The sequence below is a fragment of the Elephas maximus genome, chromosome 24, assembly GCF_024166365.1.
Source record: "Elephas maximus indicus isolate mEleMax1 chromosome 24, mEleMax1 primary haplotype, whole genome shotgun sequence".
NCBI lineage: Eukaryota > Metazoa > Chordata > Mammalia > Proboscidea > Elephantidae > Elephas > Elephas maximus.
Window position 1 is genome coordinate 28,123,271 of NC_064842.1, and position 16,587 is coordinate 28,139,857.

General features: G+C 36.6%; 2 protein-coding genes across 3 annotated transcripts in view; one reads left to right on the plus strand and one right to left on the minus strand.

Moving 5' to 3' along the window:
• The window catches only part of ERO1B (endoplasmic reticulum oxidoreductase 1 beta), a 95,625-nt gene that overhangs the window by 61,974 nt on the left and 17,064 nt on the right, over nt 1–16,587 (plus strand). Inside the window, exons 16-17 of one of the 2 annotated variants that reach the window (XM_049868685.1) lie at nt 1,873–1,929; nt 4,281–4,939. In XM_049868685.1, coding sequence (XP_049724642.1) covers nt 1,873–1,929; nt 4,281–4,320 — 97 coding nt within the window. In that variant the 3' untranslated portion in view covers nt 4,321–4,939. Of the gene's footprint in view, nt 1–1,872; nt 1,930–4,280; nt 4,940–16,587 lie in introns of those variants that run through there. The other variant, XM_049868684.1, reaches the window with a different exon arrangement.
• GPR137B (G protein-coupled receptor 137B) overlaps nt 9,601–16,587 on the minus strand; it is a 65,270-nt gene continuing 58,283 nt past the window's right edge. Inside the window, 1 exon segment of the mRNA XM_049868686.1 lies at nt 9,601–12,945. Within this exon segment, the coding sequence (XP_049724643.1) occupies nt 12,834–12,945 (112 nt within the window). The 3' untranslated portion in view covers nt 9,601–12,833.

The window sequence follows — 16,587 nt, forward strand, 5'->3', positions numbered from 1 at the left end:
TCTTGAGTAGTGCTAGCCAGTCTGTTTTGTTTACTCTGTAGGTGCCTTTTCTTCATAAAAAGCCAATTTTGATACCAATTCAGATCACATGGTTTATTTTCCAGTAGACAAATAGATATGACATTAATGTATCTGCTGGATGTTAAAATATATTTTACTGCCCTGCTAAAGAGTAAAGCAGTAGGTGGATGTAGGTTTTGCTTTGGGCCTTGCTGTATCTATTATTCAGATAATAGTAATGTGAAAAATATATATTGGGTAATAAATTATGAGGTCTGGACTGCATCTGGAAACCCTAGTGGTGTGGTGGTTAAGTGCTACAGCTGCTAACCAAAGGGTCAGCAGTTCAAATCTACCAGGTGCTCCTTGGAAACTCTATGGGGCAGTTCTACTCTGTCCTATAGGGTCGCGATGAGTTGGAATCGACTCGACGGCAATGGGTTTTGGGGACTGAATCTTCACAGAGACTAAGCTATAGTGGTTCTGTATAATACTGCTGATTTTGTGCTCACATTTCCGGTAGAGTATTCCCAGGGGGGAAGGGGTGTACCTGTAGTTATTTTCTATGATAATCTTTTCGAGGTCTCCGATCCTATTTTGTGTCACAGTCAGGCTTTGAGCTTGCTGTTTTTCATTCTGAACACATCTGCTGTTTACTAAGATCTCTTTTCTTTAGTTACAGGTTTAGTCTCATTACCCTACCTTCATATATATTATGGTGGAGTGTGGTATTTGTTTGTTTTTTGGGTTGGTTAGTTTTTTTTTTTTAACAGATATTTGAATTATAGCATATATTTTTATACATTTGTTTAATAGTAAATATGTTCTTTTTCTAATAACTAAGAATGGTTTACAGCCTTCAATATTTGGGGAACTAAAGTAAGATTACATTTCCTGTTAATCCTGCACAACTTGTGAGGGTTGGAAGAAAAATGATTGAGACCATAGAAAGCATAAATTTTTTGAAAGACCGTATGTCATAATAGAGTATATGGGCTTTGGAATCAAATGAACCTAGTTAGAACCCACCTACTAGCCAGATGACCCTGGTAAAATTACTTGATTTATTTGAGGTCCTGTTTCCCTAAAATGTAAAATCAGGGTTAATTATATCTACCTTTAGGATTTTTAACAATTAATGAGGTCATGTAAGTGATGTGCTGAAAACATTGTCTGGCATATCCTAAATTCTCAATAAATAGTAACTGTTCTTATTTCCAGTATTTAGAGTAAAGAAAGGAGCTTAAAACTACATATTACATCATACTCACTAAATTCCAGGAAAGAGAAATATTAGATTTTTATCATATTGACCCTGGTTTTACATAACAGTAATTGAACTTACAGATTATTTTGTGTGATTTTCCATTCAGGTTTTACTTCTGAGCCTGAGCTCAGAAACACTTCATTCATCTATTTAATAATAATTTATTGAATGCCATAAAAGTCAATGGGTTCTGGGCACATGAATTCAGAAACAGACAAACAGAATCTTTACCCTCATGGAGCTAACAAATTAATGTGTTTGGGGAGCAAGGAAAAAGGAGTGGTAACTTGGAGAGGAATGTGTAAAACGAATTTATAAGAAGACCAAATGTAAATGATTTAAGATGCTTTATTGTTATATCACTGTTTCCATAATTAATCTAGAATCTGTTAATAGTAAGAACTGTCTTCCTTTGCCTCTTTTAAACCAGGACTAAAGAACTATACCTCTGTGTTTCATCAATCTCTAGGGAGCAATACTCATTTAAAAATGTGTTGTTTATACCTTTTCATTTCAGATTTTGGTTTCAAATTATAGCCTATGTAAAAATATCAATAATTTGATACATGTGTAGCTGTACTAATATGGTTTTTTTTCTTTTACAGGCTTTCCACAAGTATAAGAGAATTACAGAATTTTAAAATTTTATTGCAGCACAGTAGGTAATACTGGCTTTTACATGTTTCTTTAGAGACATAAAGGGACCACGAGAAGCCTTTTAATCTTGGACCCTCAGCAGATTAGAGATAATCTCCTAAGACTTCAAAAATTTTGAACTCTTTAAAGGGAAAATTCAGGTCCTCACTTGAATATTTATGATCCTTAATAGATTATCAATTGGAGATATTTATAAATGAAGTATATACTTTTAAAACATATAAGTTATACCAATTCTGTGTTTACTTCCACTTGTTTCCACCCATTGAATATTCTGCTATTGCATTTGTTTAGAATTAGTTTTGTTCTCATTGTATTATCCTTTACTTCAGTTGTCAAACATTAAATGACTATGTCTCCATCCTAATCACAATGTTAACAGTCTGCTTTGGAAAAAGAGAACTGGGGAACAAAATGTTGCTTAGGGCTGGTATCAGTGATAAAAAAAACTTATCAATAATTTTTTAATGTATAAAAAAAAAAGCCCTTCCCAGCTCTGTCTGCATCACTTTCTATAATATGGAATTGTCAGTGTGACGAATGGTCCTTTAAATGTATATCGGTAGTTTACAGATGTTCCTTAAGAATCCCCAGGGCTTCAACTTCAGTTTCATTGGTTTTTATTTAAGATTTTTAGTTGCTGTTGTTGTTGCTGTTTTCTTTTGCGCTAACGTATCTGCCTTGGTAAAAATGAGTGAGTACTCTTCGTGTGCTATCCAGCCAGGGTTCATGTATGGCTGACTCAAGAAATTCTTTTACTTAGAATCTATCAGTTTCTCTAGATTTTGTCTTTGTTCTCACCCCAAATTTAGAAACTCATTTTCTTTAAGACAAAAAAATAAAATAGAATAAATATTTATTTAACAGATTACCTCTCAATAAAATCTGAGTGGAACTGTATGTACTTGTAACACCAATTGAAAACATATACACAAAAGTTGCTATTTAAAAAAAATTTTTTTTGCTATTTTAAATTGAAGGTAAGCATTTTTAAGGATTTTATCTTAGAATACAATCTATGCAATCCTGTTAACTCTCATCCTTATTTTCCTTGGTAGAGAACTAATCGACTAAGCAGGTCGATTAGTTCAAGCCTCCTTATAAGCCCCCTTCCCACCTTTTCGTTTCGTTTTAGTTCATTGTATATAAATGGTACTTTGTGTGGCTTGTACCAACAGATGACTCATAAGTACTAAACTGTCATTTCCTAAATCTGGGACTTAGATATCATTAAACAATACTTAAAATATTCTCTTAAAAGGTGTCATAGATATAATGTGATTAATTTGGAAGGTTGCATCTGTGTAGAAGTAATGCGGGTACAAAATATAGTCTCACTTTAGACTCTTCAGTCTTTTGCAAAGTAAATAACAAGTGCTCTTAAACCCTTATCCTGCCGGTCTGAAATGTGTTTATTGGCGATTTAATGCAGTAAGTTATTTTAAGTTGTATTTAGTTCTTCCACCCTTCTTTTAAAAATATTTAGCTGTCCTTTGAAGAGGGATGACTGAGGGGAAGTAAGGTTATCACTAGAATTGTTTTTCTCATCTAATTTCTCATTTTCATAAACTCAGCTTTTTGTTGTTGGTGGTGGTGTGTTAAGTTGAATAAAAAAGGCTGACTTGATTGAAGCCTCCCCCACTGTTCTTCTTTAGGGATGCAAGTATAGCATGGTGGGGGAGGAGTCTTTAAGGCAAATTTGTCTAGAAAGTGAATATCTAAATTATCTTGCTGGTAAATTAATAAGAATTATTCATAACGTAGCGTTCAGAGTTTAAGAAAATGTGAAAGTTTTGCACTGTCTATTATTATGACTGTATGTTTAAAGATCTTTTTGGTAGTGTTACTTCACCATTCCTTCAGTAAAAGGAAAAGACTTATTTAAACTCTACTTACTTGAGAAATTCCTTGGTCATTTCCATTTGTTGCTTTTTATCTTTACTGTGATTTGTTTCAAGCATAGGAAAAATGTATATTAGAGTCAGTTTTAGGAAAACAAAAGGTCTACTTAGGGTAAAGAGTTCTCTTCAAAGTTTTAGCACGTTATCCCACTACTAAGAAAATAAATGAAGTATTCTTAAGCTGCAATTCATTTATTTTACCATAAATTCAATTGGGGGTGGAGGGACACTAATTTTTGTGTATGTGTGTATTTTTTAAATGATTGTATAAACCAGGAATCTTTGTTTTGTGAGCCTGGTGATATTTGATGATCCTTGTGATATATAAACTGTTTTCCAATTCACATACTTTTTGTTGTGAAGTGATTTATAGAGTACTGATTGCATTGTGAAAATCTTTGGCTGGTAAATAACCTCTTGGCATTTTGTCTTTATCTCATCACAAATTTAAACAGCCAGCACTTAATAACTGACCGAAATGATTGTACCAGCTGATGAAGTACTGAAAATGAAGAAAAGGAAAATATTCTTTCCTTTAACAGCTTGACTTTACTCTTTCTTAAGTGGCATCTATGTAAAGTAGAAAAACTATTAAAATTGGTAAACTTTCAATGTTTCTTCTGTTTTGCTTCTTAGATTATGAATAGGATCAGACAAATTTTAAGATTTCAGTTTTGGAATTTGATAAGTGAGAACATTTTATTTTGACATTTAAACATTGTGAATTACTCAGTGCTTGTAACATCTTTATGTATATGAAATGCTGTGCCGTATCTTCCAACTTTGTCAGGTGCCATTGTGTATAAGAAAGGACAGCTGTTTTGATCTTCATCAGCATTGCCTTCAGCTGGAAATCTGGGAACAGCTCACAGTAAGCCTCTCAGCAGTTTACAAACTGAAGTACCTGCAGAAACCATAGCTATTCACCAAAATACACAGATTGGGTGCGTGGTATTATGGAAATTATTTGGTAAAAACAAAACACAAATTCAAATTCATGTGTACTCTAAGTAACATTTACAGGTGCAGCTTTGATTTTGAACAAAATTCCAAATAATTTGCTAATGTACCCAACAGATTCTAGAAAATGCGAATTAAATGTTTCTGCAGTCTTTTCCTGCTTTTTCTCCTCCTAAGTGTTCCTTTTATGAGGATTTGATTATAATTTGTGAGAAGGGAGAAAATGTATTTGTAAGGAGTCTGATATTGCTTCTTCTTATAGTCATAGTAGCAAGCATTTGCTGATACTATATTAAGGGCTTTACATACAAAATCTTATTTAATCTTCACAACAGCACTAGTAAGTAGGTAAAATTACTTCAATATATAAATAAGAAAAGTGCGAATAAGAGAAACCTGTAACTTGTCCACGGTCACAAATACTAAGTTGTAGAGCTAGAATTTGACTCGAGCCTCTATTCAGAATGTGGTGTATTTGTGTAATTTCATAGTTGGCCTATTACCATTCAACTTTTAATATCTTTTCATTCGAACTGAGTCATGTGGCTTTTTTAAATATACTTATTTTTATTTAATGTTTTGAATACGTAATATATTCACATGGTTCAAAAACCAAAAAATATAGAAAGTTATATAATGTCTTCCTTCCATCTTTGTCCCATCTTCTCAGTACCGTCCCCACCCCATCTACTACCATCACAAATAACCTCTGTCTTGGTTTCTTATGTTTCCACTATTCAGAGTTTTCAGGCATATACAAGCAAATACAAATGTAAAGTCTTATTTTTTCTCTCATTTTTACCCAGAGAGTGGCATCATAATACAGTCTGTCACTTTGTTTTTCCCTTAATATTTCTTGGTAACCTTTCTGTATTACTAGATAGTGTTCTCATGTTTTTAGTGGCTGCTTAGTATTCCATAGTATGGAGGTATCATCATTTCATTAGCCAGTCCCCCCTGTACACTTGTCATTTCACATGTATGTAAGTGCCTGTAGGATAAATTCCCCAAAATGGAATTGCTGCTCAAATACCATATGCATTTGTCATTTTGGAAGGTACTGCCATATTGCTTTCCATAGTTACCAGGTCATAAACCCACCTGCAGTTTATCTCGGTGTCTGCTTACCCGCAACCTCACCAACACAGGTGTTATCAGACTCTGAGATTTTTACCATTCTGACTTATGAAAAGTTATCTCTTGATATATTTTTAGTTTTTATCTTTCTTAACATGCATAAGGTTGAGCACCATTTAATATGTTTAAGAGCTATTTGTATTCCTTTTGTGTTCATATCTTTTGCCCATTTCTCCACTGCGTTGTTGATCTTACCTAGCAGTGCTTTAGGTGTGCGAGTAAGTTATAGATCCAACCTAATTTTTTCCCAGATGACTACCCAGTTTTTCCAACACCACTTATGGAACAGCTGATCTTTTCCCTAGTAGTTTGGGAGGCTGCATTTATCATATGGAAATTCCTTTATGTATTTGGCTATCTGGGTTCTCTGTTTAATTGATCTATTTGTGTACCACTACCACGCTGCTTTATGTTTCACATCTGGTGTGCTGGGACTCTCATTCCTCCCGTGACTTTTTATTTTTTACTATTTTCCTAGCTGTTATTTTTTTTCTATATGAGCTTAAAAAAATCCTTTAACATACGGATTACGCTAAAGCTCTGTCCAACTCAGTGTTCTCCAGTGTTATACTTTTAACCATTTGATCAAGCACTGTTCTTTTAATTGGATACTTCACCTGATAGTGGTCTACTTTTCACTACCTGCTGTGTTTTTCAGTAGTGTTTGTCAGTGCCCAACAGGGAAGGACAAAGAGGCAGGATGCAGTACTTGTGCAGAAGGAATTTCAGTGCTTCTAACACTTGGCCCCAGAAGTGATTTAGGGACTATTTATATATAAAATCCTTTTTTTGTTTTTTAGCCCATTATGAATCTTTTCTCCAAAAGTTGGATATTTTTCAAAGATTCATAAAGCAACAGGGAGGTGCCCTTAAACAAATGAATATTAAACTTGTAAAATAAATATACAGTAACTAAAAGTACAAGTGTAAGAAGTTACCTAAAAAAAGAAAGAAGAAAAAAATATATATCTACCAGAGGAACAGGATTTGACTATTCATTCATTGTTCTAGGAGCTGGAAATACAGCAGTGAACGAAACAGACAGAAATCCCTACCATCATGTAATTTACTTTCTAGAATATAACCTAATTACATGATATATAGTTTATAGTGAAAAATGTACCCAAAGAAAGAATATGGGAACCAAAGAGGAATAGCTAACAGAAACCTGTCTAGTAGAGAAGATACTCTCAATATAAATGAATTCTAGTGTCTTCTTGACAGTGCCATCAGGCTGCCATAGATTGATGCCATTAATCAAGTAAAATCATCCACCCAGCACCCCTTGATCAGATTAGAGGCAGCATTCACCAAGCAACATTCAGATATATTGTAATTTTCAATGTGGCTTTCCTTCATAGAATATACTTTCAGATGGGTTTGAGTGTTCTGGTCTCTTCAACAGTTTGTATTTCTCAGTATGCTATATAAATTGGTATTATTTTGTAAATTAGATTAGCATAAATCAATTCCAGAGAAGTTCATGGAGGTTTTTAATATGCAGACTTGAAGCCAGACTGGGCTAGTGAATTCACCAAGGCGATAAAGTATTAAGATATATAAATTTAATGGACCTGGTAAAGCAATTCTTGTTTATCCTAAACAACCCTTTTTATACTTCAGTTAATGCCTTCAAGGAGCACCAAGACCTGGGACTGCATAAAGACTGGTGGGACTGTTGTGGGTTAGTAAGATACATGCGAAGTTGAGAATCCAGAAAAGTCAGCAACCATCAAACCAAAACTTGTTGTTGTACAGTCAATTCCGACTCATAGCAGCCCTATAGGACAGAGGAGAGCTGCCCCATAGGGTTTCCATGACTGTGAATCTTTATGGAAGCAGACTGCCACATGTTTATCTCCCATGAAGCAGCTCATGAGTTTGAACCGCCAACTTCTTGGTTAGCAGCTAAGCACTTAACCACTGCACCATCAGGGATCCTTTATCAGAACAACAGGGGTCAGTATAAAAAGGAAGGGCTTTTGAGGATCACATAGGCTAACTGAAGAGATCTAACTGAAGAGAGCATGTGTCTGATCTCTAGTTCGGACCCAAGTTCAGAGGCAGAAAACTCCATTCTGGGTGTAGCATAATAGAATGGTAAGGTTGCCAAGGTCAAAAAGGCAGACCAGCTTTGGAAGGGTAACTAATTACTGTTTTGCCAAGGTATTAATCAGTTTCTGGGAAGACAGGCCAGGACCCAGCCATACGTCAAGGAATCCAGATTTGGAGGAACTAGGTAGATACTATTAGGGGTGGCTGGATCTCTGGACTTGGATTGAAAACATCAAGCCCATACTTGATTAGCTGGCAACCAGTCTTGGAACTCTAGACTTAATAATGAGTGCAATATCAGTGCTTAGGCCCAGAGGAGCTGGGTAATAGGTGTAAGAATCACACACAGAGATCCTGGTTGGGGGTACAGGGATGTCATTGGTACCGTTCGCCCTTCAGGGTATTCTGACCCCTTGGTGCAAGGGCTCTCCATATGTCCCTGCTCAGAGCCATAGTCAAGTGTATGTATGCATCGCTGAGTTGATAGGCTGGGACCCACAGGCACGTGACATCTACCTCGCTGGGTGTCCACCTAGCACATAATAGGCACTCAGTAAACATCGATGGAATTCCACTCCGTTACGCTCATTTTCCCATTTTTAATAAAGAAGTGTTTCTGGCTTTAACAGAATGGTTTATTATATAATGCTACTATTTTAGCCTGCTCCTTTTCCAGCAGCTCCTCGCCTGGACCATGAGATGTGTTAAGTAGCATTATGCCCAGTTAGAAACTTTTTTAACTAATAAAATTCTCACTTACATAGGCTCAAAAATGGGGACCCATGTTAGAAGTGTCTGATCAGACTTACACTAGTCTGTATTTTATGTGAAAGCAGGGTATTTTGTTAATCACGTATCTTTAGTTGGAAATCTTGATAAAGTTTCAAATACTTAGATCCATTTAGTTTTAATGTAAGTTTGCCTTTATTGTTAACAACAAAAAACAAACAATACTCTAGTAATATCCACTGTGTAATATAAATGAGAGCTTTTGTAACAAAACACTTCTTAAGCTCTAGAGTTTAATAATGCTTATTTTTTCCCTTGTTTTAGGGGTTAAGTGTTGAAGTCCAACAATGAGTAATTCTCATGGATTTTGGTGGAAAAAAAAAAAAGTCTGGGATGCACTAGTGAGTGTGCCTTATCTAAGTAGCTAACCCTGACAACCAGCAGGTATTAAGAATGTGCCTGATACATTCAAGAGAAATTGGCATAATGTGATTTATGTGTATAATAGTAAAAACTTCTTACAGTCTACGATTCGGCGTGTAACACACTCCAGATGTTTTAATCATTGGCTCAATTAAACAGGTTGATTGTAAAAAGGAAAAAGACCCAGTGAAAGATATGTACACAAATCAGTTGGAAGTCCTAGACACTAACTGCAGAGATAGAGACCTAGTATGCATATTTCCATGGGTTAAACAGAAACACACGCAACCTTTTGGCATGACATTAGACTTAGATAAATAATAGTACCAAACTTTCAGTGATATTCCCCATACAATTTTCACTTTCAAATTGTATGCTTTAAGAACTAGAGGTTACTGAGATATTTTAGAACGAGTAATCACCATTCTATTCTCTCTCTCAGCATTTAATAGTTTACATCAGGACTAGCTTCACTAGTGTACTTGGCACATATCAATTAGGAAGCTAGAGGAAATTTTGATTTTTCTTCCCGCACAGTTACTCCAACATTTCACAGGGTAGATCATGTATTAAGAGAGAAAGTTAATTTGATACATACATAGTTTTTTTATATTCTAGGATAAGTCTACAACACTTAGTTTTAGCACTTGTTTTAAAGTGGGGCAAAGAGAAAAATAGGCACTTACAACATTTTTAAAATCCTCTCCAACAAAAAATGTTGTTCAAATAAATACTAGCAGCTTTATCATAAAAGTGGATTGTGGCATTCATCAGTTAATGCTGGCTATTTCAAATTTTCCTGCCAGTAATAATTATAAACAGTGTTTGTATATCATAGAATGAATATAATTGCATGATTTTATTGATATTTTTTATCAAAAACCAAACCAAACCAGTCGCTATCCAATTGATTCCGACTCGTATTGACCTTATAGGACAGGGTGGAACTGCTCCATAGGACTTCCAAGACTGTAATCTTTATGCAAGCAGACTGCCACGTCTTTCTCCTGTGGAGCCGCTGGTGGGTTTGAACTGCTGACCTTTCAGTTAGCAGCTGAGCACTTAACCAGTAACAAAAATATATATCTATCCCTCTGTTGCTGTCGAGTCAATTCCGACTCATAGTGACCCTACAGGACAGAGTAGGACTGCCCCATAGGGTTTCCAAGGAGTGCCTGGTGGATTCGAACTGCCGAATTTTTGGTTAGCAGCCATAACTCTTAACCACTACACCACCAGGGACATATCTGTCTTTAGCTGACCTAGTGAGGATTTGCAGGACTTTCTACAGGCATGATTTAAAGGATTTTTTTTTTAACTACATATATTAAGCGCATGCTGAGTCTGCTTCTAAACTCTCTTAAGTATTAGTAACAAAGACAGTATGGCCATAATAGGGTGTTCCTAAAGCTTTTTAGAATAACAACTTGTAATATTTTATTATTTTAAGGCAACCTGAATAATAAGTGCAGATTTTGCATCAGTGTGGAATTTTCCCTGACACATTAACTATTTTAAATATGTGACCCAAATTCTTCCACAGATTGAAAGGCAAGAATGTTGTTATGTGGATTATGCAGAGTAAACATATTCTATACAAATGAAAAACCCAATCATGGCCCATTTAAAACTTGATATCCCAATTTTAAATACCATCCAAATAATATAAATAGACTTGATCTTTGTGAAGGCGGCAGCAAGAGATAAACTACTCATGAAGACCAAAATGGGAAATTAGTCATTTGAAATAGGTTTTACCATGTAGGTAGGACTTCTTAATGGAAGTTCCTTTTCATTTGCCCCCTCTCTGTCCTGAGATTTGAGATTTCTCAGGGAGAGCGAAATGGCACTTTCTCTCTGGTAACAGTCCCTCCTCTAGTACCTTACATCTGTTTTGTAGAAAATCAGGGCATTTAACCTCTCTGACAAAGCCATGTACCACTGTCTCCCATTATAGGCTGTTTTATGGCTGCAGAATATATGTAGTGGAGGTTTTAGAACAGCACTTCTGGTTGGGGAAATAGCATTTCATGACAAGTTTTTCACTTAAATGAAAAACAACTTATAAAGCAATTGTCTGGAATGTGCCCTTTAACATGGATAAAAGACGGGCATTATCCTATAGGATGCTGTCTGTGATGCTACGCCCATCTTAAACATGTAGTTTAAATAACTCTGCTTTTAAAGTTATTTAAAGATAAAAGGCACTCTTTTCAATATGGCTGAAAATTAGAGAAAAAACAGGATTCCACATAATCATTCTGCTCAAGGGCCGGGGTATTTATTATTAGTCTCCCTTTTGGAATCTCTTTTTACCTTGAATGTAATGAAAATTCAGCTAGCTGTAGTCCTGAGTTAATGGATTTCATTGGGCTGAAAATTATGCAATCTCCATTAATATAGCAGACCAACTGCCACTGAGTAGATTCCAACTCATAGTGACCCTATATGGTTTTCAAGGATGTAAATCTTTATGGAAGCAGACTGCCACATCTTTCTCCTGCAGAGCAGCTGGTGGGTTCAAACTGCTGACCTTTTGGTTTTTAGCAGCCAACCACTTCAATCACTGTGCCACCAGGGCTCTTTATGGGGTTTAATAGTGTAAGTCAGCTCTATATACATTATCAACTTATCCTTAAATTGTATATATTAGTGCCCTACTGGAAGGACCTACCAAACTTTTGGCAAAATGTAAGAGATTCTTTGAGGACCAATCACCTGAGCCTTAAAAAAGCTCTACGGAGCCATCTATCTTGTTGTTGAGGTTGAATCAATTCTGACTCGTGGCAACCGCATGTGTACAGAGTAGAACAGCTCCATAGGGTTTTCAGGGTTGTGACCTTTCAAAAGCAGACAGCCAAACCTGTCTTCCAAGGCACCTCTGGGTGGGTTCAAACTGCCAACCTTTAGGCTAGCAATCTAGCACTTAACCATTTGCACCACCCAGGGACTCCCAGTTACCTTATAAACCAAAACCAAGCCCACTGCTGTTGAGTCGATTCTGACTCACAGCGACCCTATAGGACAGAGTAGAACTGCCTGATAAGAGTTTCCAAGGAGTGCCTGGTGGATTCAAACTACAACCTCTTGGTTAGCAGCCGTAGCACTTAACCACTACACCCCCAGGGTTTCCAGTTACCTTATGGTCCACCAATATTCCATTACATTTTAACATTCAGTACTGGAGTTGCAATTAGCTCTACAGATGTCAGTTATATTTTAGCAATCTACCAATGTAGAGCTCAGAATGTGAATGACCGGAAGAGGTAAGGATTTGAGGAACACTGCAGTCTAAAAGCCTTAAAAAAAACTATTAGACTGTATATTGTATTGTTTTAAAGTGAATTATGCATAAAAGTTTGTGCAAACTAAAACATATATTGCAATAACATTCTCAGGAAAAAACCCTAGTATACTTTAGCATTATTATTTAAGTTATATAAAATCCATCTTTATAAAAGTACAGTTAAAAAAAAAAGTTTAAATTATGCCCACTGAAATAGCCAGGCTCACTTTTTAGTACTAAAATAAGGTCTTATAAGTCTAAATTATTGCTTAGTCCTGTGGAGCCACTAGAAACCTATAACAAATAAAAATCAAGTCCTATTTCTTTACGAAAAGTGCCTTAAGAGTTCAACTGTCATTAAGTTTGTCTTTCTGAAGCTTTTCAACTGAGAAATCTTCCATAATACTGAGAACTGATGCTACTCATGGCTTGGTTTGTCAGGATCCAAAGTTGAGTCTTGTGGCAAAGTTCCTACTTGTGCCGTGAAGCTGTTAGTTTGTTGTCCCCAATCATAATAGTCCGGAGCAAAACTTAAAAAGAAAAAGAAATATTTCAGTGACTTGAAAAATGCTTACTATGTACAACATGTCTGTTTGAGGTAAACAGTTGGGATTTTCTATAAATTAGACAATCCCCAAATTCCTTAAAGTTTTGTAGCTTACTGAAACCCATTTTCCCACAAAACAGTGTTACGCACAGTGATAGGAAGCCTGCCCACAAAACCAAAACCTACTGCCGTTGAGTCGATTCCGACTCATAGCAACCCTATAGGACAGAGTAGAACTGCCCCATAGAGTTTCCAAGGAGCGCCTGGCAGATCTGAACTGCCAACCTCTTGGTTAGCAGCTGTAGCACTTAACCACTACGCCACCAGGGCTTCCTGCCCACAAAAGCCTATTGAATTTATATAGTCCAAACCCAAAACCCACTGCCATCAACTTGATCCTGACTCATAGCCCAGAAGTATAGTATTAATAGAGCCATTAACCAATTACTGTGTCTAATAAATGTTTTTAGCAAATACTAACTTGGAGTATAGCTCATTACCTGTGTGTCTTTGGACAAATAATTTATGTGCCTCAATTTCCTCATGTGTAAAATGCAGGGCTCTGAACCAGTTCATTCTTGTTTGAACCTCTGCTGATAATTTGCATTTCTAACATGGTCCCAGGAAGTTATAAATAAGAATCACCTGGGGATCTTGTTAAACTGTAGATTCTGATTCAGTATATCTGAGGTGGAAATGTAAATTCTCAACAGGGGTTCGAACTGGAAGGAGCCAGCTGGAAGCCCTGGTAAAATGGGGATAATATTAGTAACTACGTTGTTGGGCTATTTTGGGGATTAAGTGAGCTAATACCTATGAAGTGCTTAGAACAGTTATCTAATACATAGTTAGCACTCAAAATATAAGTTGCTTTCATGTTTATGATTTTCTTCTATGTAGTGGAAAAGGGGTCTCTTCCCCACATAACTAGTGATGACTCCCTCAGCTCTGGCAGATGAGGGGCTAGGACTGCTCTAGCAGGGTATGGGATTAAGGGGCACATATGGCTAATAGGAAGTGCAATGGGGGTGAGTGGATAAGAGAACAGCTTTAAGGAAAAGGATCTGAACAACTGCTGACTTCTGAAGTACCTCTTGCCTCTTGGCTAGCTTCCAGGTTCCTGTGTTCTTTACATCTGCTGGCCCCAGGGACTGCTCTGTTTTCTTCTTTTTTCCCAACCACCATCTTTAATTCTTTTTGATTAAAACTGATCTCCTCCCTGATCCACTGGGAGTCACTGGTGCAAATGGTTAAAGCACTCAACTGCTAACTAAAAAGCTGGAGGTTCAAGTCTACCCCAAGGAGCCTCAGAAGAAAGGCCTGGTGGTCTGCTTCCAAAATATCAGCATTGAAAACCTTATGGAGCACAGTTGTACTCTGACACACATGGAGCCACCATGGGTCAGAGTTGAGAGGTCAGCAACTGATCTGATCCACTGAGAAAACAATCTTCTCCCTGCTTTTCGTCAGTTCTGTTCCCTAAAACAAGTGTTTCTTTTCAGAGCTTTTTAAAAGTTTTCTTAAGGACTTTTACTACTAGTACTGATAGAAAAATAAAGAGTAAAATAGCAAGCATACCTTTTATCATTTTGTCCCAAAGGAAAAAAAATGAGTTTATATTAAAAGGTTAATGCTAAGTCTTTAAATTCACAAAGGATTGGATAAGATTAGCCATAACTTTTGAGAAACACTTAAGCTTCACCTTCATGGGAACACTATGGAGGGAGGGGCCTGGGAAGACAAGCAGAAAGAAGAGAGGGGCTCAGCAAGCACTAAGTCAGCCCCTTATTGGCCTTTTTGCCCCTGCTGTCCCAGATCCACAGACTCAAAGAAGGTCATGATGGTCATGGGACACTGACATGTGACTGAAGCAACAGGAGGCTGAGGAAAGGGGAAAGGAATTCCAATAGCTACCAGCCTCCTGGTTGAATACTACAGCCCGTGGCTGAGGAAGTGAAGCTTATCATTCGGGCCCTGGGTCTCTGCTATGGTCCATGTGTGGATGCTGTAGTTAAGTCTCACACGCTCAGGTGCTTCCTTCCTCTATGTACCTTCCTACCTCCAAATCAGGTGATGGGGGACTGGGTGGTAGCTCATTTATTATCTTCACCACACTCTACATGCTGATTTTAACTCTATTATTTAACTGTTATCTCCTGAAAAGTAGAAGCTTAAATATTATGGGCCAACTTTGCAACTGGATTTTCAAGAAGGGACTCTTCTGTTGAAACTCACATGAAAAAGGGGGGATAAAAGGTGTAGTTACACAACTTCCATATGGAGAGGAAGTCAAGGCGATTTCAAGATATAACAAGCCGTCTTCAACTTAAGAGGGTAAGGGTAAACTTCAGGGTAACCACAAAGAAAATAGATCTACTCACCAAAACAAAAGAAAAAAAGACTCAGTAAACACAAAAATAACAATGACAAGAAAATCCATATACAAAAAGAACTCAGCACGGGAAATTAACAGGAACAAAGAAACCATTAACACCACAAAAAAGGTATAACAAAATGACAGCAATGAATCTATACCTATCATTAATTACACTGAATGTAAATGGATTAAGTGCACCAGTCAAGAGACAGAGAGTGGCAGAATGGATTTTTAAAAAAAAGACCCATCAACATGTTGCCTACAAGAGACACACCTTAGACACAAAGACATAACGTTAAAAATCAAAGAATGGAAAAATATCAAGCAAACTAACCAAAAGATAGCAGGGATAGCAATAATAATGTCAAATAAAACAGACTTTAAGTCAAAATTCACTATGAAAGATAAGAAGGGCATTATATAATTAAAGGGTCAATTCACCAAGAAAATGTAATAATGCATATTTACACCCCAATGACAGAGCCCCAAAAGACATAAAACAAACAAAATTGAAAAGAGAAATAGTTCTACAATAATATTAAGAGACTTTTAACAGACCCCTTCTGACAATGGACACAACAATTAGAAACTCAATAAAGATACAGAAGATTAAATAACACAATAAACCAACTCAACCTCATAGACATATACAGACATGCCATCCAATGGCACTAAAGAGCACATTCGTCTCCAACACACATGGATCATTTTCTCCGGAGTAGATCATATTTCAGGCCACAGAGCAAGCCTCAATAAATTAAAAAACACTGAAACAATACAAAGCATCTTCTCTGACCATAATGCTATAAAACTAGAAATCAATAACAGAAAGTGCAAAACAACAACAATAAAAAAACATGAAAACTGAGTAACACCTTACTTAAAAACTACTGGATCAAAAAAAAAAAATCATAGAAGAAATTAAAAATTAAATTCTTAAGAATCAAATGAGAATGAAGACACAACATACTAAAATCTCTAGGACACAGCAAAAGGAGTGCTCAGAGGAAAATTTATAGCAATAAATGCACACATCAAAAAAAGAAGGCCCAATGGAGGCGGGGCCAAGATGGCGGACTAGGTAGACGCTACCTCGGATCCCTCTTGCAACAAAGACTCGGAAAAACAAGTGGATCGATCACATACGTAACAATCTACGAACCCTGAACAACAAACACAGATTTAGAGATGGAAAACGAACAAATGCGGGGAAGCAGCGATTGTTTTCGGAGCCTGGAGCCAGCGTCC